Source organism: Chlorocebus sabaeus, chromosome 18 (assembly GCF_047675955.1).
Source record: "Chlorocebus sabaeus isolate Y175 chromosome 18, mChlSab1.0.hap1, whole genome shotgun sequence".
Taxonomy (NCBI): Eukaryota; Metazoa; Chordata; class Mammalia; order Primates; family Cercopithecidae; genus Chlorocebus; species Chlorocebus sabaeus.
Window position 1 is genome coordinate 4,092,605 of NC_132921.1, and position 22,177 is coordinate 4,114,781.

A 22,177-nucleotide genomic window follows, 5' to 3' on the forward strand; every position below is an offset into this window, starting at 1 on the left:
AGAGGCAGGAGAATCGCTTGAACCCAGGAAGTGAAGGTTGCAGTGAGCAGAGATCATGCCACTACACTCTAGCCTGGGTGACAGAGTGAGACTCCATCTCAAAAAATAAAGTGGTTACCATTAGAAATGGCCTCTGAGAGCGAGGGCTGCAAACTCCAGGCAGCTGGCAGGACGGTCAGGGGCATGGTTCCAGGTCTGGGAGTTGAGATGTCAGCAGTGAGCCTCCCCAAATCCACCGTGGGACAATGTCCCAGTGGGTGCTGGGGTCACCTGCTGAGCTCCTGGCTTAGGCTGGGGTTTCAGAGCCAGCCTAGATCCGTGAGCTGCCGGGGCCGTCTTGGCGTGAGCGATACTCACCCCAGGTGTTTTCCAGTAGGAGACATCGCAGGTCTGCTGCCTTCTTAACACATTTGCCGGCGAAGGCCTTGCTCCAGCCAACCTTGTTACATTAGCCCGCTGAGTGCTTGTGAACTTTTTAGGATGAGGCCGAGACCTGGACACCCGAGGATCTCGTGAGATGTGTTGGGCTGAGGTGTGACTCGGGAGTGGGGGTCCCTGAGGCGTGGTCTTAGATCCTCATCTCTTCTCCCCGCCCGTGTGCTCTGGGTGGACGGTGTAACCTGAGGAGGCCGTCACGGGTGGGAAGTGCGGCGCAGTGCCATGTGGATTGATGGTTTGACTTTTCCCATGTTCAGTTAAAGCGAGTGAGTTCCCTCAGCCTCAGCAGGGTTTCTCAGTCATGTAGATTATTTGCTGTAAAGTGAAAAACAAGTTTGTTGGTGGCCTTTTGACGTGATGCCAGCTCGCTTCTGGAGATGTGGGTTTTCTTGGAACCCAAAGCAGAGAAGGCTGAGCGGTGAGGGTTCCGCTGTCTTGGATGCTGGGTGTTCCTGGCTGCACCTTGCCCACTCTGGCTTCCCCTGGTGGCTGCCTCCCAGCAGAGCACGGGGGGTTTGACGCCCGCTTAGTCCACCTGACTCGTAATTTAGTCACGCGCTCACAGCCTGCACACACCCTAAGTTCTAAACCTGCCGGCTTACACCTACCTGGAAAGTGGCATCCCCAGTTTTTAAAAGGCCTTTGAGCTGCCCTCTGGGTGGCATAGCTGCTGTTTCTAAGAAAGTAGAAGTGAGTTTTAAGGTAAGGATTTAAAATTTCGGATGATAGAATTTGAAGTCCAAAATAGGCTGAAGTATTTTCCCTCTTCTTACAGACATCTTTAAAAATAAATGGTTCTAAGGCCCTTTTTTTTGGAAAGAGAGAGGTTAAATATTTATCTTTCATATGTGAAAAATACTAGTCATAAAGCACATGGGCTCATCTTGGGTTATTCTTATAATGCACACATCGAGACATAGCGTGAGTCAGCAAATTTATGGTTTCTAAGTCTACTCTAAATTGGATTTCTTAAGGGAAATGCTTTCACCTTTTTGGTCTTAAAATACACCTGTTAGTAGGTGCATTGTTAGGATCCTGGCTTCCCAGGTATAGAGTACCTGAGGTCAGCCTGTCTAGATACTCGGTCAGCGCACCTGAGAAGTGCTGAGCATCTCCAGATGGGGAGGGGCTCGGCACCTCCTGGGGCCCTAGCTTTGGTGAACTTCCCTTGCCTGCAGGTCTCTGTGTTGAAGCCATCAGAACAAGCTGAGAGCTCTTCTATGTGATAAACCTTTAAACCTTCAGACACTTGTCTCTTGTCTTTCCTGGACCTAGCATCCCTGCTCTACATCCATCCTCTGCCTGGTCCCCAGGACCTTCTGCGTCCATCCTCTACCTGGTATCCAGGGCTTTCCCTGCCCATCCTCTACCTGCTCTCCGGGGCCTTCCCATCCATCCTCTGCCTGGTCTCTGGGGCCTTCTGTGTCTATCCTTCTACCTGGTCTGTGGGGCCTTCACATCCATCCTCTGCCTGGTCTCCATGGCCATCCCTGTCCACTCTCTAGCTGGTCTCCAGGAACTTCACATCCATCCTCTCTCTGGTCTCTGGGACCTTCCCCATCCATTCTCTACCTGGTCTCTGGGGCCTTCCCATCCATCCTCTGCCTGGTCTCTGGGACCTTCTGCGTCCATCCTCTACCTGGTATCCAGGGCTTTCCCTGCCCATCCTCTACCTGCTCTCCGGGGCCTTCCCATCCATCCTCTGCCTGGTCTTCAGGACCTTCCCCATCCATTCTCTACCTCGTCTCCGAGGCCTTCACGTCCACTCTCTAGCTGGTCTCCATGGCTGTTCCTGTCCACTCTCTAGCTGGTCTCCAGGAACTTCACATCCATCCTCTACCTGGTCTCTGGGACCTTCTTTGTCTATTCTCTCTCTGGTCTCTGGGACCTTCTGTGTCCATCCTCTGCCTGCTCTCGAAGGCCTTCTCATCCATCCTCTGTCTGGTCTCCGGGACCTTCTGCATCCATCCTCTACCTGGTATCCAGGGCTTTCCCTGTCCATCCTCTACCTGCTCTCCGGGACCTTCCCCACTTCTCTACCTGGTCTCTGGGGCCTTCACGTCCATCATGTGTCTGGTCTCCGGGACCTTCCACATTTCCCTTCTCCTTACTTGAATGTTTGTTTCTGACGCCCTTAAAGTGTTGTAGCCAGAAGGAAACCCAGCAACTTTGGCGTGGTCAGACTATTGGAAAGGTGAACAGAACACTCGTGTTTCCTGTTACAGAGACTCGATTTCTGTTAGTGCAACCCAGGACATTTGTGCGGCCTAGATTTCCTTTCTTGAGTGTTACTGAATACTGGAGTAACCACACTTTCTTAGGACGTTTTTCTTCCACTTGTTTCTGTTCAGCTGTTTATTTTTTGTGGCGTACCTGTAGTTGATTTTTGAGTCATGAGTCTAGAATCTTGTTTCATTCCTCCCTTGGTCAAATTGGTCTTTTCGACGTGTCTTACTATACAAGTGTGTCTGTACGTTCTGGTCTCCTCACCCCATGCATTTGTTACGTGTCTGCTAGGTGGGTGTTGTCTGCAGATCTAAAGGTCACAACTTCCCTGTGTGTGGTCATTGATTACATCTATTGCCGTAGCATCATTTTTTAGTTTGGGGAGGTAGAAATATGCAGAACAGAACGGTCTCAGAGAACAGGAAGTCATCTCGTGTACATGCAACAGTTGTGGGTGCTAGAAGTGTGATTCTGGTTTTGCAGTGGACATGTTCCATTTATACAGAGAACGTTGCTATTGCAGGATGCCTCTGAGACAGGTTTTACTCAGAAGTTAGGAAACGGGAGTCTCAGAGACTTCCCTGCCCCCTGCATGTGTTCGGGTGGTGTTTCTGTAGATAGGGAGAGTCTAAAAACTCTACCCAAACAGTAAGGAAAGAACTGTTGCTACCTCCCTAAGGGGTTCCCTGACCATTTAAGAAGAAAAACCCACTGCATTTTCTGTAATCATTGTACAGTGCGACTGCCAAGTCTGTAAACATACAGGAAGAGAACATAAATGACTTATTGCTACAACAGTAATAAAATAATACATGATCTGTGTTTTCAGACCTTTTGGCCAGCCTAGATGATCTGATACTATGAATCTTAGAATAAAATTTGAAGCTAATAAAATGAGATAATTCCAGATAAAATAGATGGTATTTCTTATTAGGACTTAAAAAAAGTCATTTATATCAAGGAGGCCTTCATATTATGGTGATGAAAGCTTTATGCTTCCTTGCAGTCTGATCTCTCTCTGTAGAGTCTTTTTCATCTCCTCTTTCTCTATGGATAGCACAGCACCCCATAATGACACACAGTGTTGCAGGACTGGGTGACCCCCTCTGAGGTTCGCCAGGCCTTTTTCTTTCCCTGTTAAGTCCACTTTCCAAACACAACCTGAATTTCTAGGTGAGAACATTTGAGCTGCGTGCTCCCCAGGTGGTCTTCGTTCAAATGGAGTTTGTCACCTTTGTGATTAACTCGGAATGTTGGGGTAGCTTGGGCATAATATTGTTGGCCATACGGGCAAGTGCCCTGTCTTTAAAAAGTAAAGAGAAAGTGATATGGTGAAATGGGTGGGAAAACCATATATGCACGTGCACTTGTGAGTGCGTGCGCCTGCGTGAGGGCGTGCGCCTGCGTGAGTGCGTGTGCCTGCGTGCTCATGCACCCTCAATTCAAGGAAATAAGCACAGGTGAGCGAGAGGGCTGTCCGTGTTTTCTCTGTTGCTCATTTGGATAGGAAATAGCTACCATAATTACTTGAAAAAAGAATGAGAATGACTTCGTTTTTGAAAGTTCTGATTGTTAGATGACATTGCATGTCGTCGTCATTAATCAGTGTTCTGTGTAGGTGTGGTCAGATTCCACCTGCAGATGCAGTCTAGTTGGTACCTGGGAAAATCTAGACAACCAAAGTATTCAGAAGTTTGTTTCATAGGAGCTCCACTGGCTGGTGTTTCTAGTGCAAATGAATGGGGGAACAAAATAGCTTTAAAAATCTCTTTTCCTTCCTTCCTTCCTTTCCTTCCTTCTTTTCTTTCTGCCCTTCTTTCCCTCCCTCCCTTTTTTCTCCTCTCCTCTCCCCTCCCCTCCCCTCTTCTTTTTTTCCTTTTTCCTTTTTCTTTCTTTGAAGACAGAGTCTCACTCTGTCACCTAGGCTGGAGTGCAGTGGTGTGATCTCAACTCACTGCAGCCTTGACCTCCTGAGCTCCAGTGATCCTCCCACCTCAGCCTCCTGAGTAGCTAGAAACAGGCATGCACCACTCGCCTGGATAGCTTTTACATTTTTAGTAGAGATGAGGCCTGTCACTCTGTTGCCCGGGCTGGTCTTGAACTCCTGGGCTGAAGTGATCCTGCCACTTTGGCCTCTCAAAGTGCTGGAATTACAGGTGTGAGCCACCGCAGCTGGCCCATGTTAACTTGAGTGTTGGTTGAAATGTTTCTTCTTATTCCTTTTGTGTATGTAAGGCAATGGGAATATTGAGTAGTCAATGGCTAAGGTGTTAAATTTCTCTGATTCATGTTAATGATCTGTCATTTAAGAAATTTGACAAGATGTGCCTCACAGTTCGTGCATTTCTTTATTATTTCCATGAACATGATCTATAGTGTAAACATGATTTTATGTTTTTACCTATTGAGCTACTTTGAATTAGGGTGAGAGAAACAATATTGAAGATTTGTTTTCAACCAGTGTGACTAAGGTGGCTTTTGTCATTCTCTGTTATTTTTTTTTTTTTTTTGAGACGGAGTCTCACTCTGTCGCCCAGGCTGGAGTGCAGTGGCCAGATCTCAGCTCACTGCAAGCTCCGCCTGCTGGGTTTACGCCATTCTCCTGCCTCAGCCTCCCGAGTAGCTGGGACTACAGGCGCCGCCACCATGCGCAGCTAGTTTTTTGTATTTTTTAGTAGAGACGGGGTTTCACCGTGTTAGCCAGGATGGTCTCGATCTCCTGACCTCGTGATCCGCCCGTCTCCGACCAAAGTGCTGGGATTACAGGCTTGAGCCACCGCGCCTGGCCGCCTTTTGTCATTCTCTTCACTTGCTGTTCACACTCAGGTGTCAGCCTTTAGATACATAAAAACTCAGCTGCGTAAAGCAGCTTTTTAAAAAAATTATTGCAACAGGTGTGACTTTTTCTAGTTATTATTTGGTTTTTTTTCCTACTGAGTTGAGTTACTATTGCACGTGACAGTGACTCTCCCAGCCAGAGAAATGTCTTTGGAGCTACCAGCACGTGGAAAACAAGCCTTTTCTTCAGAGCGAAAAGGCGTGCAGACAAATAAACACTCTCTGCATCCCTTTCTAATAAAAACCGTGTGGCTTTTTGGATCAGAAGGAAACACAAAGCCCGGCCTTTGAGTACAGGGACGTGGCAAGATCTTTGGGGAGAAGGTGGGACTTGGGGACTTCCGACCTTGCCGATGGCCAGCAAGTGCACGCGCCTTGGGGGCTGCTGCTGCCTGGTGCTTGCAGGTGTCTCCTCCCTTCTGCTGGGGGCCGCGGCCTCAGAGCCACCCAGGCAGGCAGGAGAGAGGGCCAGAGGCGGGGCCGCCCCATGGCTGCACTCACTCTTTGTGGGTCTCTCAGGATCGCGGCCGGGTCACGGCGGGCTCTGGTCCCGCTCACTTCCTATTTTCCATGAGCCTTGTCTCTTGTCACGCTGGTGTCACTCTCATTTGCCGGATGAGCCGCTTGACAGAGCTGGGTGATGGCTGGGCCCAGCCTGCAGATGCTCGGAGCCGCACAGCCGGACGTGCAGCCTGGCGGGCGCCTCCCGTCCCGGGGAGCGGTTTTTAATTCGCTGTAATTTATGCATCCTTGCAGTCCTGAGAGTGCCTGGCCTGTCAGCAGAGCCGAGATGAAGGCTGACAGTTGTCACCAGGGCCTGAAGGGAGCCTCACATGATGACATATTAGACAGACTAATGATGTTTTCCTCTCGCTTCCCTCTCGCTCTCCTGCCTCCTCACCTCCACGCCAACCCTGCCACGGCCCTGCCACCGCCACCGCCACCGCCACCGCCACTGCCATCACCTCGCCACCGCAGGGACGCTCCGGACGCAGGCCCGGCCAGGAGAGTTCGTCTGCATCGAGTGCGGGAAGAGCTTCCACCAGCCCGGCCACCTCAGGGCCCACATGCGGGCACACTCAGGTATCGCCCTCCCGCCCAGCTGTCCCCGAGGGAAGCAGAGGAAGAGGGGTCTCTTCTGTCAGTGGCTTGACCATCCGCAGCCAGGGAGATATTGAGATTTCAGCCCCTACCAGGTGGGGGGGGCCCTGCCATCTGCCTCCGGGATCGTATACCGGCCGCCCCCACTCCACACCTGAAATGGATTTTTTGGTATCCATGTGCCATGTGGTTTAATTTGAGATAAACCTGTTTGCAAATGTTCCATTTTAATTAGAGAGTAACTGACTCCTCAAAAATGAATATGCTAATGAATGGCATTGCCACCAGCACACATTTAATCAAAGTACCCTTTTAGCACCGTGTAGGCATGGTTTTGTGTCCTCGCTGGCACTGACTGGACTCTGTGGGATACACCTGGGCCCCTTTTTACCTGGCAGGATGTACTGCAAAATCCCTCAGCCTTTATGTAGAGAGCTTGCACCCGATCAGGCTGGAAACTGTCAGGACAGTGCAGGGCCATTAGAGAGATGGGGAGACGGGGTTCTCTATCAGGACTGTGAAAGATGCACACAGAAGCTGGTCTGATGCAAGATGACACAGGCCAAATGGTAAGTAATGCAAGAAGAGGGTCCCTTACACACACACCGATAATTAATGTTGTCAGTGATTGCTTTTTTCAGCAGCGAGGTCTGAATTAAAAAGGGCAGTGGCCCCAGGCAGCCATTATCACAGTCTCTTACTGTAAGTGTTACGGTAAATTGGTATTTTCCAGCCACAGGCTAGGCGCTGGTGTCTTTTTTTGTGAAAGTACTTAATCTGTAATGGACTCATTTAATGTGCACGTCCTGAAGCTCACACGCTCATCTGTTAACAAACCCCTTGTTCCCACAGTGGTGTTTGAGTCCGATGGACCCCGGGGTTCTGAAGTTCACACCACCTCTGCAGACGCCCCCAAACAAGTAGGTCTCATGATGAATTGGATGTCTGGGTTTTGATGCAGTAGCTGGGAAAGGTGCACCATGATGCTCATCGCTGAAGCATGACCTCCTTTTTGTTTTTTTTCACAAGATGTGTAAATAATCCTATACACTTTCTTGGAACGTGACCCTTCGGGGCCGTCTGTGGGCAGTCCCCGCACAGAAGCCCTCCCAGCCGGGTGGTGCAGGGTCTAGGTACACACCGCTGGTTGTTGGTTGTGTTGGGGAGGAGGAAGTCAGGACAGACTGGCGGTGACTGCAAACACTAGACACTCCCTTTTTTTTCCAAGATGGTTTTGGATATGAGTTTGCTTGAGAACAAATTATGGTTAACTTCCTTGAGGAACATTATTTTTGTGTTATTCTGTAAGAAAAGTTTCACGTCCAGCGTGGTGTCTTGCGGCTTTGTGCTTTGCTTCTCTGCATTACGAACACGACCGGCATGGCCAGAGTGCCTGAAAGTAGCTGTGTGCCTGTGCCCGTGATGCACCATTCCATCCAGGTGTGACTTGTGTACGTACACCACTCAGTATACACAGAGTGTGCAGGACCCTCGCGTCAGCACGCGGTTCTGAGTCCTGCTCTAAAGTAGCACGGCGCCCACAGCCCGCAGTGGGTCTCTTGCGTTCTTTCAGGATAAGAGTGTGTATCTTCATTGCTCTCCCATTCTGCCCTCGGAGGGCGTCACACCCGTGTTGCACAGGCATTCTCTAAATAACATTCTGGCTTTCTCCAAAGACACACTTTCCCCTGTGTCATTGTGGAAAGAGTTTCTTTGCTGTGACAATCAAGCCTTGTCTGGGTGGTCGAATTCAGTTTGTGTCCCCTGCCCTGACAAATCTAATTGTCTGTGGGATTCCTGGTTGCTGGTGAGTATGAGGGCGATGAAGACCTCCGAGGGATCTCAAGACTCAGTATGATCTAGTCAGATCTCAAAGGAAACTCGAGAATCATTCTGGTTTATTTCTGGAGGAAAAAGGTGTGAGAGGCATGAAATGGCTTCACCAAGGGCCCGCTGCTAATGAGTGATTGAGCTGGGCTGGATGTCGAATTGACATTACCTGATTAGGGATTTTGTTTCCTTTTTTTTTATTGCCTTGGTAGAATTTCTATGTGTTGTTAAAGGCCTTTGCTTTGTGTCTTGTTGACAAAAAGCCTTGCCATTTATTACAGGTTTTAAATAATTAGCTTCTGCTTTTCTTAATAAAACCCACAGTTACCCACTACTATGACAACTGATGAAATAAATAAAACATCTTTCTGAAAACGGAATTAAAAGATTTCCCAATGCATGGCCTCCACTGCAGTTAGGAAGCGTTGTCCTTTTTAACAGAAATACAACCCTCTTGCCACAAACAGTCACCGTCATGTGTTTGTGGGATGTAGTAACCGCAAGGTCAGGCCGTAATTGAGAATTACAAGTTGATGTTACAACTGGAGCGAGTCCTAAGTGTTCCTGCTTGCGCAGGTGACCCGTTAAACCCACCAAAGACCTGGCTTTTGGGTAGGAATGTTTGACAGGGGCGGGAAGCCAGGCCAGGCGGATCTAGGAACAAGTTGGTGAGATTCTTCAGGAACGCATGGCAGTTTATTTGCTGTCTATTAATTCTGCCTGAGTCCCTTTGAAAAGCTCTTGTCCCAGGGAGAAGTAGGAGATCAAAAAGCAAATCATGTAGACTGCATTTTCAATAATTTCTGTGTTACTTATTGGTTATGCTGGGAGTTTATAATAATTGTTACTCATTCCTAGATGTAGTTAACATCATTGTCTTTGTCTCTCTGGACTAAAATGTTGTTACTTTACACTTCACACCAGCTAACCTCTTAGTTTTGAGATTACAGTAACTCAATATCATGGTCTGAGTTAATGTGTCTTTCAGACTTAGCTTATGTATTCACTGTTGGTGTGAAGATCTCAGTGGCCCAGCTTCCCTTGCATTCGTAGGACAGTGGCAGTTCAGGCCTTGGCATTAAAACTGAGCTAGATTTGTATGCGTCTCCTGCTGTGGCAGCCGGTTTGTTAAATTCTGTATCTGAGATCATGGCCTCTGATAGTACTTTTTGTCTTTCATTACATTTAAAGTAGCTTTTGGTGATTTACCACTGAATACTCTGGTTCTCTAAGGAAATTACATTTTCCTTAACGTACTTTGGAACTATATCTTTAAGCATTCCCATACAGATTTGTTGTGTAGGATAATTGCAAAACACATCAGTAATAGGTAGAGGTTTAAATCCTAGGGTTCTTTGTTCTTATCCTGTAGTTCTCATTGTTTACAGAAATCACAGTAACTATGTTAAATTTAGAATACGTTATAGATTTATAGAAAAATATTCTGTAGTTATGTATGTCTGGACTGTGATTCATACTTACCAATCATATTCTTTTTCATATTGAGAGTGCTTTACCAACATTCATTAATATTTAAATCAGATTCTTTTCCTGTGGGCTTTAGATGCTAGGGATCATGGCTGTGTTTTTTTTGGATCATGCAACACTGTGTATTCATGCAGAAATTATTTGATGTGACACTTAAAGTCAATGGACTTTTATAGATATACATAATAGATGCTAAATTATTTAATTGAAACAGCATTTGGAAATTCCATTTTATAATAATGTATTCACTCATTAACAATATTTATTGACCACCTACTGTGTGCCAGGCCTGTACAGGGTACTGGGGAGACAAGAAAACCATTTTCCCTGCTTCTCTGGTTCCAAAGGTCCATGGGTGGCTTAGACAGGAAATAGGGCAGAGCAGGGTAGCGCTGTGACATGGGAAGGGTCCTGTCATTGAGGCCGGAGGCGCTTGGAAGACTATGCAGGGGCGGAGGGATGGCCGTTCCTGAAGAGCTCAGCACGTGGAAGGCCCAGAGTGGTGGAACACATTCCACTGGAGGAGCTGGGTGGGGGTCAGCTCAGGGAGGGAGAGCCGGAGTGGGTGGGCAGAGGCTCGGGACTAGGGTCTAGGGAGCACCAGGTCTCCTTGCTGAGACTCATGAATGTCTTCCCATGGGGAATAGAGAGCCCAGGGGCAGGACGGACACCGTCAGAGTTGTAGCGTGAGAAGAGTGAGCAGGTCACACGCCACAGAGAATGGGCTTCGCGGTTCCCGGTGGCAGGAGCAGCCCTTTGGAGGCGCTTAGCTTGATCCCAGTGAGAGACAAGGTGGCCTGAGCTGGCATGGGGCTGGGGAGAGCGGGTAGATTTGAGCGGTAAAACAGAGGGATTGGGTGTGGGAAGTGAGGGACAGGAGGGAATCATGTTGACCCCAGGTCTGGCCTCAGGCAGCTGGCCCCAGGGATGATCCATTCCCCTGAGGCTGGAAGGAGGAGCAGGATAAAACATTTCCAGGTAGAATTCAGGGTAAGTGAGAGCTTCGTGGAAACCCAGGTAGGAATGTCCAATAGGCAGGTGAAGATACGGGTTTAAAGTGGAGAGGAGAGATCCTGGCAGAGACTATATATCTAATAGCTATCAACTTTTAAATTCATTCAAGGTCAGCCAGTTCTACTTTGAGAGACCCAGATAATATAAATTACTAATCTCTTGGGTTATTGAGTAGAGGCTTTAACGTTGATCCTCCACCATAGACATATAATATAACCTAAGTTTCCTTATCTATAGAATAATGATAATGGTGCTTATTTTGTATACTTGCTGTGGAAATCAAGTTAGAACATAACACCATGAAGCACACATTCAGTGTGACCTCGTCATTTATTCTAAAAATAAGCAATTTTCCTTAATAACTGGAGGAAACTCACATACTTGGAGAGCATTTCTGTGGTGAGCTCACATGTGAACACGTGTACACACATACTTATGCCTATGTGGACAGATGACTGTCATTGATAAGCTGGTTAGTCGATTTTGCTTATGAACTCAGTTTGACGGCATGTTTTCTTTACTTGGTGTCTTGTGGCTTTGTTGGAACCTGCCAGCGTGCTTCTCTTTGTTTTGTTTGGTTTAAGAGACTTGTCGTTAATTATTCATTAAAGAGAGGATGCAGGAAAACTGTGAGTTTGAGAAAAGTATTGTCAGGATAGGCATAGTTACCTCATTTGCTACATTCTGTTCAAAAGCCCTCCGGTTGGTAGACAGACATTGTTGGTTTTTGTAGAACAATTGCCCTTACTTTGTCATATTAATATTTGAATATTCTATCCTGGAAAATTCTGAGAAATCATGATACACCGTCTATCTCAGCGAAACAATTCAACAGGCACGAGGGCCAGGTAAATCTGCTGAAATTGATTTATTTCACCATAGGTCAGAATCAAGAATAAATAATTAAAAAGTCAGTTTAATTCATCAGCACACACCTGAAGCTTGAGGAGAAATAAAGTAGTTTCCTTTCGTGGTGACACTAGTAGCAGTCTTTTTCAGCACATGCACTGTTTAAACCTCTTCCGTGTTACAAACACATACTTTAAGACTGCAGAGGACGTCATGAAAACCAGATAGATGTCAAGCAGCCACTTCCTTCTGAACACCTTCCTTTGGTAGGCGGTGAGGGTGGAAAGGATGCCTGGAGCCTTGGAAGGCAGAGATGGAGGATAAATATAACAAGGCTCCCCGTAGGCTGCGGATGCTCACAGCACGCCCCTCTAGGCATCTCACTCTTTGGCCTCGATCATAGACAAGCTGGAAGATGGTGAGAGGGTCCGGGCCCTGGGCCTCAGGAGCCCAACTGTGAGGGCATCCGCCCCTGTGCGTGATTCTTCCAGACCAGCGGTGGCCCCGGTGCTTGTCCTTGGTGCTTTTACTGTGTTTTGGATTAAGATGGTTCTAATGCCAAGGACTGCCGATCCTCCAAATCAAATTCTAAATGAGGGGAAGAGCTCATGCATGTTGTCGTTTAAAAGATGCTTGGTCATCCGTTTAGCACAACTGAATAAATGTTTAATTTCTAGTAATCATCAGCATTCATCATTAGAAACACTTTTTGAAAACAATACGTTGAAATCTGGGTGTTTTGTCCTGTGGATGTTAGAGGAAAAACTAGGAAGTTTCTCTAGTGTTGCAGAGAAATTGATTTTTTTTGTTACATTGTTGTTAAACATTAGAAATTAAAATGATTTTTGAAACCAAGAAAAATCATTCCCCCCAACCTCGTGGTTTTGGGATTTATTAAAAGACCAGAATGACTGCTAAAATATGAAATCTGGTGTTTTGATTTGTTTGGATTCCTTGCCAGAATTTAAAGACTATGATTAATAGTTTATTTCTTATTATTCTAAATGTTATTTAAAAATAGTTAAGCTGGATAAATAATTCCATTAATCAAAATAACAGGAAATGAAAAAATAAATGGCGACTTAATTTGTCTCATTTTTAGCTGTGGCTATTATAATGCAAATGATGGAGAAATCACGTAGGTTGGTACATTTGAATATATGCATAATCTATTTTCAGTATCACTTTTAGAGTCTCAGCATCACAGATCAGAGTTTGGAATTCAGCTCATTTGCTTAAGCTTTTCTTGTTTATTAAACCAAACAAGCATCTTAAAACACATTTTCCATTTTCTCTAAATATAATATGCTACCAAAAATCATGAATTAGACCTGGTGACTTACCCAAAATCACCCCAGTCACATAGCCCTTGTTTACGGCTTGTTGGGTAAGGTTTTAGTCAATAAAGCATCATGCATAATTGGTCCTCAGGCACTTAGCATTGCCTGCGTGGCTGACCGCAAGCGCTGTTTATAGGCTGACCTCCCTCTGAAGGCTGAGAGGTGCCCCAGGTGTCCTGGGGCATGGCGGGTGTTTTGTGTGCAGGCCATCGATCCACACCCACCACTACATACACATTTCCCTTGCCTTACTAAAAGAAAGAGAAAGTAGACCTCATAAAGTTCCAGTAGTCAATATCCATCCCTACAACACGGAAATACCTTCCAGAAAGATAGTATTTCTTTCAGCATTACTGAAAAGCCCACAATTCACAGCTGCAAAAAAGAAAAGCGAAATCTTCTAAAAGCAGGCTTCCCATTTTTTGACTGCTCTTTCCCTTTCAGGAGGACAAGGCGATGTGGATGTGCTCAAAAGATTACAGTGTGTCCACTTAATTTGAATATTTCTGTGCCTCCTTTCTTCCATGTTTTATTCATTTCTTAAAAATGCTCCGGGGCTGCTTTATTGAGTAATGACATGGTGGCCTCTGGTGAATCAATAACTTAAAACAACTCTCTTAAAAAATGAGGTATTGGAACACATCCCTTCAATTATGAAGAGAAAATAGGCATCTCTGCATCTGGATTTGTGAACACAGTTTAGCCACCTAGTTGTTTGGCTTATCCGGACTTTGCAGGGCTTCCAAAATAAATATTTTTAAAGCCGTCTGAGCCCTGTAATGTGAAACGTTAGCCCTTCACGGACAGAGGGCCGTCTTCCTGTCGCCTCTGGAACAGTCCATTGATGCCTAACCCAATGCAAGTCTGTGACTTCTGGTCCAAAGGAAGAGTTACCCAGGTGGATGTGCCCTGGGGGTGCCGTCCATGTGAAATCTAGGCACACAAAACCCCCGTGTTCGTAGGCACCCCCTGACCACTTCTTACGGTCCCTGACGTCTCTTTTCACTATGCAGAGACGGTCAAGGCCAAACACCAACAGCTGACTAGAACTCCCAGTTTTCTTCTGGTAAACACAAGACCATTTTCCTTCCCGAATGTATTTGGAATTGGTTCTTGGTGAGCCCCGTTGATGATGAATACTTCCCGTCAGAACCTCAGAGATCTCTTCACAGCCTGATGTCGCTGTAGAAAAATGTAAAACAATCTTTCTCCGTTTACTGCAGGAAATTCACCATCTACTTAGGGAAGTTTTATCACATCTCTCATTCTGTTACTGTTTCCAACATTTCAAATAAACTGCTGTCTCCACCACTGCACCCACCCCCTAAGCCCTCATAAAATTTTGTCCAGTATCTTTCTGACTTCCACTACATGTCAACTGGTAGATGTCATGAACACAGAGCCAGCTCTAAGTAGGAGTTTTCTAGAACTATTAAGAAAAGCCTTTAATTCATTGTGTGAACCAGACCTTCCCCTACTCTGCCATTATTTCTGGGGTTCCTATAGGCCTAGCTGGAAAAGTTAGAATTTTACATGAGTCCCTTGGTTTATGTATGCATGTTAATTTCTGGTGGTCAGTTTCACTTCAGGATTTTAGCTGAAGGTTAATGCAGTTAAGTAAGATAAATCTGGCCATACTGTTTTTGTCCTCAGATTGTAAACGCTATTGTTCAAACAGGGATGCTTCACATGTCATTGGAGAGCATTCTCTGAAAGCTGTGGACCCCCATTTATGCTTGATTTTCTCTTGCAGTTCACTGTAAAATACCCCTTCCTTTTTCCAGTGTGGTAATTGTTTATGGAAATGGGTGAAAACGTGCTGAAGTTCTGACAGACATATGTGAGAGCCGTGCTTTTCTTTTTGTTTGTATGGCCCCAAATTCAGCCTTGTTTCGGAACTAGCGTTCTCTTGTAGATCCGCTTTGTACTATACAGCTTTACAATCTGGCCGCCTCCTCATCTTGCCAACTTGTAACCTTCTCTCCAGAGCTGGTTCAGACATTATCATCTGCCATTCTTACATGTGAAACCATTAGAGAAGTCTAATGATCCTTTCCAAATCACACTGGAAATGATTCTTTTTCAAGCCGCCTCTCTTTAAGGCAGCAAGGCACATTTAAACTTACTTCATGCTTATTTTATAGTATGAGTTACAGCTCAAGCCAGGGGTCTTTGCCGACTTGGTGGCTTGCTCTGTGAAGGTCATTGTTTGTGTTCTTGGATGTTGATTAGAAAATTAATAGGAAAAATGCATTTAGAAACCAAAAGGCAGAAATGAGCTTTTTTCGTGTTCTTTCCTTTTTCTCACCCAGGGGAGAGACCATTCTAACACAGGTACCGTCCAGACAGTGCCTCTCAGAAAGGGAACCTAAAGGCGTGTTTCCGACGCACCCCAGGTCCCCATAACGGCCATTATCAGTACCCTCACGATGTCCCAGCAGCCTCCCACCTGTGACCTGGCCACTCCATGGAAGAACAGCCGGAGAACTCCTGAGCAGACACCTCACATCCCGAGCCGCTGCGCTGGAGTGGAACCTGAAGGCAGATGCCTCTCCTTGTTAAACGTTCAGAAATAAATGAAGATGCTATACTCTAGAAATACATGTAGATACTATATACACATTGATGTGCTCATCGCCCATAGTCCCATATTTTCTTATAATAAACAGTAGTACTGGCAGGCACAGTAGGGGCACAAGGCATCTATCTTATTCAAGACAAGTTTGAGACACTGGAAAAAAAGATACTTGTTACGTGTGTTGGACAGAGTGGCGAGGCTGAGCACTGTCACAGGGGCCTCCCATGCTAAGAGGGACTGTGGAGATGATGTCAGAGCAAGCCGTGGTGGATTTGAGGTTGATCGAGTATTAATACTACTGCCTCTCCTTGTCTTAGTGGGTATTTAAAATAGTAAATAAGAGAGGGGAAGGAGGTGACGTTCAGGTGCTGTGGGAAGCAGGCTTGGTGGAGGGGCATGATGATGGGACCCTCATGCTGGTTCCGTCGCACTCTCCCTGGGGGCCGTGTGCCTGTTCCTTCCACCATTCGAACTGAGCGAATCTGGCAAAGGAGACACGTCTGTGGGAATGCGTAGATTCTGCCTCGGAAGAGAGCTAGTGGAACACTAAGAAAAGCAGGCTTCTTGTTTATTCTCAGGACCTTTTTGTAACAGGGCTACATTCTGCAAACTGCTTACAAAGGAAGACTATACGTCTTAACAAATTATTTAGCCACTGAGTCCTCCCGATTCGGACCTGTTTTAGTAATGGCAGAAGAATCCTTGAGCAGGTTCAGGGGCCCTAGATAACTAGGGCGCTGAGCTCTGGCACCTTCTGTCCCCACTCTTTGCCTCCCCGCCCCTTCCCTGAGCCACCCCAGCAAGTGGGTGTGTGTTCTCCCTGGGCCTGGTGACCTCCACAGGATGAGTAACTTCGTTCATAAAGGGTGGGGATCACCAGCCCCTTGGGTGGGGGATGGCTTTATATACCTCTTCCTCAGTAATGCAAATGCGAGTTTTTGTGGTGGGGGTTAAGGCCCATAACAAAGGATCTTAAACCATGGAGTGTACGCAGTTGAAATTGTATTCCACAGATATAAATATTTTCTTTTCCCATTGCCGTGACACTATGTGTGATGGCAATATTTCTGAGAGTTTCAGATTTTTGCACATATGATTTTATGCATTATCAAAAGTTACTGCTGCCTTGAATGAAAATGTTCTGTGAAATTTTTTGCAAAAGCTTTACTAGGTTTTTTTTTAATTGTGAAATTTTGTAAAGGCAGGAAATGGATTAAAACGAGCATGCTAAATATATTTTTCAAAAAAGCAATAATTTTACATGTACAGAAATTATCCTAACCTTTAATACTGGTGAGAGCAACAGTTTACTTAATACAGTAATGGATTAGTGCAGTTTTTGTAGACAGTGGGCTTCTGATACAAAGTCTTGTTTAAACACACACACACACACACACACACACACACACACACCCTAAAGTGTGGGTTTCCTGTTCTAATGATTTGTTGAATATTATTATTATTATAATATTATTATTATTATTGTTGTTATTATTAGTTAATGTTTGGTTCTGGATTCTACTTGTTACTGAGTTTAAATTACTTGACGGTTCAGGTTACTTTGCAACACTTTCAAACAATGCAATGTAACTGGCTAGCTTATATATATATATATATATATTTTTTTTTTACTTATTTTTTTTCTGATACTCTTACACCAGATATGTACGAAAATAATCTGTCCTGTTGGTGTAATTAGGAATGTCCATGCAGATACAGTTAAGCAGCTGTAATTGGCTGTTCTGTGAAGTTATTCTGAGCAGAGTTGCAGAGACACATTCCTCTGTCCACCTACGAAATCAGAAGACTCTTGTGTTGATTTATGTTTAATCATTTCAGAAGTTTCCCCACAGTGATCATTCTGCATTTTCTGGCTTTTGTTTTCTTGGCCGAAAGTGAACGGTGACTGTTAGGAATGTCAGGGACTAGTGACCCAGTCCTGTTTCTCTGTGTTTTAGTTATTAAAAAGAAATTCTATACCCAAAGTGACACAAAAGTGTAGTCTACATTTTTACTGTTTCAGAAGCGGCCTGGAAAAGTGCAGCTGGCCTTTGGAGCTGGAAGTGTCTTGCTGGCGAGTCTCCATCCTGGAGAGTCTGGTGGGGAGTGGGCTGGTGCCGGGGCCCCGCCGGCCGCGTGCTGGATCCTTCCTGGCTTGCAGGAGAGCAGGCGTGGAGGACAGTCAGCTTGCGGGGCCGCGCAGGGTGCAGAGCGCAGGAGGAAGGTTTTCAACCAGCTAAACAGACTCGGGGGGACACCCCCAAGAATGCCATCCCCTGAGGCCAGCTGTGGGCAGGCCGAGGTGTGTGGTCCCTTCCTTCACCAATCGTCAGTATTGTATTGGTTTGTTAATTTGTTGATGTCAGTTCGGTCATAGTATTTAATATGATTTGTGTTTTCTTATTTATTTAGCCACTGTTTGATTCCCTTTTTTTTCCGAATGGTAATTTCTGCATGATACACTTCTGTACGTTGTCTTCTGACTGTTACAGACTTTCTACTACCTCTCCCGATCTGCTGTTTCCTTGTTTCTTAACAGGATTTTTTACAGTGTTGCGTCTAATGTAACTTAGACAATAAAGGGTTTGGTTGTCTACACTGCAGCTTCTCCGTGTCTCTCCCCTGCTTTCCGCTCGCTGCTTCCCGCTCTACCCCTGCTGGGGCCTGGCTCCACCCTGGCCTGCCTTCCCACACTCTTCCTGTTTCCTGCTCACATCTCTTCCTCATTTTTGCATTCAAATAACACACAGCTAATGAGCTTCTAAAAATCTTTCAGGTTGTTCACTTGTATTCCTTAATTTGAAGAATGAATATTTAAATTCTCTCAAAAGTCAGATATTGAGGATCTTCTCTGGGAAATCAGCCACTGTACCTCCCTACCTTTCTGCCTGGTCCTGGAAGGTCTTATTGTCATCTTAGACGGACAGATTCCGTTCTCAGCACCATACAGACTTGGCTTCAAAGCCCGGTGAATTTTGCCTTTGAGGCTGTGAAAAGTATTAAATGTTATAAGAGGTTCCCCAATATTTACTTATTTATTTTTTAAACCAAGAGTGACACTGGTCTCCTGAAAAGCAGGTGCTTCAGGAAGTAGCAGTTGGAAGTTGTATACAGTTACTTCGTCAGAGAAAGGAGCGCCCAGTATGACAGGCCACCGCTCCTGATCTGGCCACTGTGCACAGGTCACTGAGGGCACGAGAACACCTCTGCAGGGGCTCCGGGACATGTGGGTTTCATCATTTCACACGCCTTCAGGGCGCAGGGTTGAGTGCGGGAAGGGCGAGCTTCATCTCCATGGTGCCTCTCCAGGGCGGCCACTCTGGTCGGCCTCTGTTCTTTGGACAGAGAGATAGGGTGTAGCTTACAGGGTCAGTAGTGATGCCTTCTGGATCAAAGAAAGTGGGTGCAGTGCTTAGTCTGCTGTGTGGAAGAGGGCACCTCCTGGGCTTTTGTGGCTGGAGACTGTCTACCAACATTCCTTCCTTCAAACTAGACAAACCCTCCTCTGCCACCCCCAGCAAATTCTCAGAGGTTTCCAAGCTGTAGAAAAGGGAAGGAAGGAAGGACGGCATTCATATAGCTTTACTTTCCACTTCAAAACGTCTTAAGTAGCATATGTTGTTTTACTGCTTTTAACTTTGGTGAGGTCTAATTTCAGAATGTTTTGTTCACTGAGCAAAAAAAGATGAAACAACCACAGGTCAGGACTTCAAGTGAGGAGGACGCCTTTGTTTGCCGTGGTTGGTGGTTGGTGGGAGCACACTTGGGCCCGGTAACATGCCTGTGGGAAGTGACCCAGGGGCCACCCGCCCAAGGGAAAATGTTCATTCTTCATCAGCTTTGCTAATTCTACTTTGAGGCAGTAAAATGCAAAAGGCCATAGAATTTGTATTTCCTTTTTTAAAATACAATTTATAACATTATATTTTGTACTCTTTATATTAGAATTTGTAACTAGATTGATGTATTTAACTCTATTTCTGAAAAAGTAATTCAATGTTTTAGTTGTGTGATAAAAATATTTAGATAAAACATATTCATTCTATTGGAATTTGAAATAAATAAAAACATCTTGGAGTTCTGAGATTTGTAAGACGTTTTTCCCCAATTTCAGAGGGTGGCTTACATCGTTTGACAGCCCGCTTTGATCTGTGGTTATTTATTTTTGTTGGCTGAACATAAACCAAAGTGTTAATGCTCTTTATTTATAGAAGAATTTTAGGATGATTCACAAGATCGTTCATCTGAAAAGATGCCCAGATGGCCCGAGTTTTTTTTTTTCAACTCTTTTGTGGACTCCGGGACATTCACTGTTTGTAATGGAAGATGCTGTGTTTTTCTCAGTTTTTTTTCGCAGCACCTCTTATTTCCCCACTGAATACACTCACTGTTCTTACCCCCTTGTACTGTCACCCATACAGGACGTATAGGGAGGGACGCAGAAGGAATTCTGACTCAGCCACACCTGGAGGACATGACTGTGTCAAACGTGGGGACACAGAGGGGCTGGCACTGTGGTTTGCAATGGTTTACTGATGAGACAGTGAAAATGAGACAGGACCATCAGATGCAATAAAGATTCTAATTTAAAAAGATAAAATGTGTTTTTAAATTAAAAGATGTAACTGTGTCTCTACTGGCTGAAGAAAGAACGGACTAGTTAAGTTCCTGAATGTGGCTTCCCAGATGGACTGGGCAGGAAATGGAACTTTGAACAGCAGTGGGCGTCCCTCCCCCCACCCGAGCCTATAGCCCTCTGCACCACACTGCGGTGAAAATGCTGCTTCGGAAGGCCTTTGATGATCCGAAAGACCTTTGCCTCAAGTGCAGAGCTTGTCTAACTCAGCCGAGGTTTATGCCTCACTGTTGAGAACCTCCTTCCTCTTGGATGGCTGGTTCTTCTGAGAAGGGCGTGCATCCGAAACGAAGTGGCAACACCAAAGTCCTTAATAGGTAGCTGACATTGAAGCGAAGGGCTAAGAACACTTGTGCTAGGACAACACAAAACCCTGGCCTACATGTCCCTGTGTCACCGGACAGGGTCAGTTCTCCCTGGTAGCCCAGGAGCTTACTGGTGTTGCTATAGCCGCATCCCAGACCCTTTGGTTCCACAAGTAACCAAGCTGCTTCGCCACGGAAGGCAGTTTTACATCCTTTATCCGCCTCCTGTTCACCCAGCAGTGAGGGCGCAACGTCTACACTGGCTGCTCTGGACGTCTTACTGGGTGGGAAATGGGGGAAGGCAGTGGCGCGCGGTCTCCGTGTCTGTGATTTGTCCATGTCATGCTAGGCGCAGAAGCTGGGGATCGTGACACCCCCCGCCCCCAACAATCTAAAACCTTAATACATTCATCCCAGCACCTTTACTTTCCCTCCCTTAGCTGTTTGAAAACGGTGGTGCGTTTCTAATGTGTGTTACTAATGTTCTCAATCTTAACCTTTTTAAAAGATACTATTGTAAAATTACAGAATGAGAACGTGAGATGCCCTGGTCTTTACCGGTGTGACAAGTTCTTGGGATGTGCGATTTCCTCACTGTCCACCGAGGCACGGGGGCTTATGACGGCTTTGAGGAAGGGGAACTTCCTTAGGGATCTGGCACAGGTTAACGGTCACACATCCCTCGTCTGATTTCTTTATGGGTGGGAAAAATGTAGCGAAACAATTGCAATGAGAATGCTGTCTCAGTCCTTTCAGGCTGCTATCACAAAATACCTAAGACTGGGCATATTTTTTGCTCACAGTTCTGGAGGCTGGGACATTCATGATCAATGTGGTGCCAGCAGGTTCCGTGTCTGGGCAGAGCTTTTCGCTTCGTAGATGGAGCCTTCTTGCTGTGTCCTCCTGTGGAGAAAGGCGAACAAGACCCCTCGGGCCTCCTTGATGAGGGCCCTGATCCTACTCCTGAGAACTCTGCCCTCATGACCCTGATCACCTCCCGAAGACCCCACCTGTTTATGCCAACCCATCGGGTATCAGGTTTCAACATAAGAAATTCGGTGGGAACACAGACATTCAAACCGTAGCAAATGCTCTCTCCTGTTTTCATTTTTCAACTGTCGAAGATGTGGAGATTCCCATTCCAAGTCCTTGGGTGGGTTATTCCATCTGCCAAGAGTAAATTCTTAACTTCATTGCCAACAGTTTCAAGTTTTAAAGGGCAGGAGGACAAGGGGACTCCATCTTGCCTTTTTATGTGCCCAGATTTGTCCATGGAAGAACAGTATTCAGGTCACAAGCATGAGACCCACTTGACTCCGTACATCAATCTCCTTATGTCCTGCTCTTCCATTCTGTAAGAGTGGCATTGATGGACCGAATGTTCCCAGGACAGGGTTACTGGGTCTAAAGGGAGGGTTTAAGACAGACTTCGCAAAATTAGGTGAACCGCTGTGAAATATTTGGAGGTCTGGCATGGGTATTTTGATTATAGAACTGTCGATGTGTGGTGGAAGGAATAGGCTGACACTGCCTC

General features: G+C 45.8%; 1 protein-coding gene across 7 annotated transcripts in view; it reads left to right on the top strand.

The window, feature by feature from the left end:
- The window catches only part of ZNF516 (zinc finger protein 516), a 137,799-nt gene extending 118,015 nt beyond the window's left edge, over window positions 1-19,784 (top strand). For 6 of the 7 annotated variants that reach the window (XM_008013752.3, XM_008013753.3, XM_008013750.3 and 3 more), the window contains 3 exons: window positions 6,481-6,585; window positions 7,456-7,523; window positions 15,437-19,784. In XM_008013752.3, the coding sequence (XP_008011943.3) occupies window positions 6,481-6,585; window positions 7,456-7,523; window positions 15,437-15,496 (233 nt within the window). In that variant the 3' untranslated portion in view covers window positions 15,497-19,784. The remainder of the gene's footprint in view (window positions 1-6,480; window positions 6,586-7,455; window positions 7,524-15,436) is intronic. The other variant, XM_037988015.2, reaches the window with a different exon arrangement.
- Window positions 19,785-22,177: the final 2,393 nt, after the last annotated feature.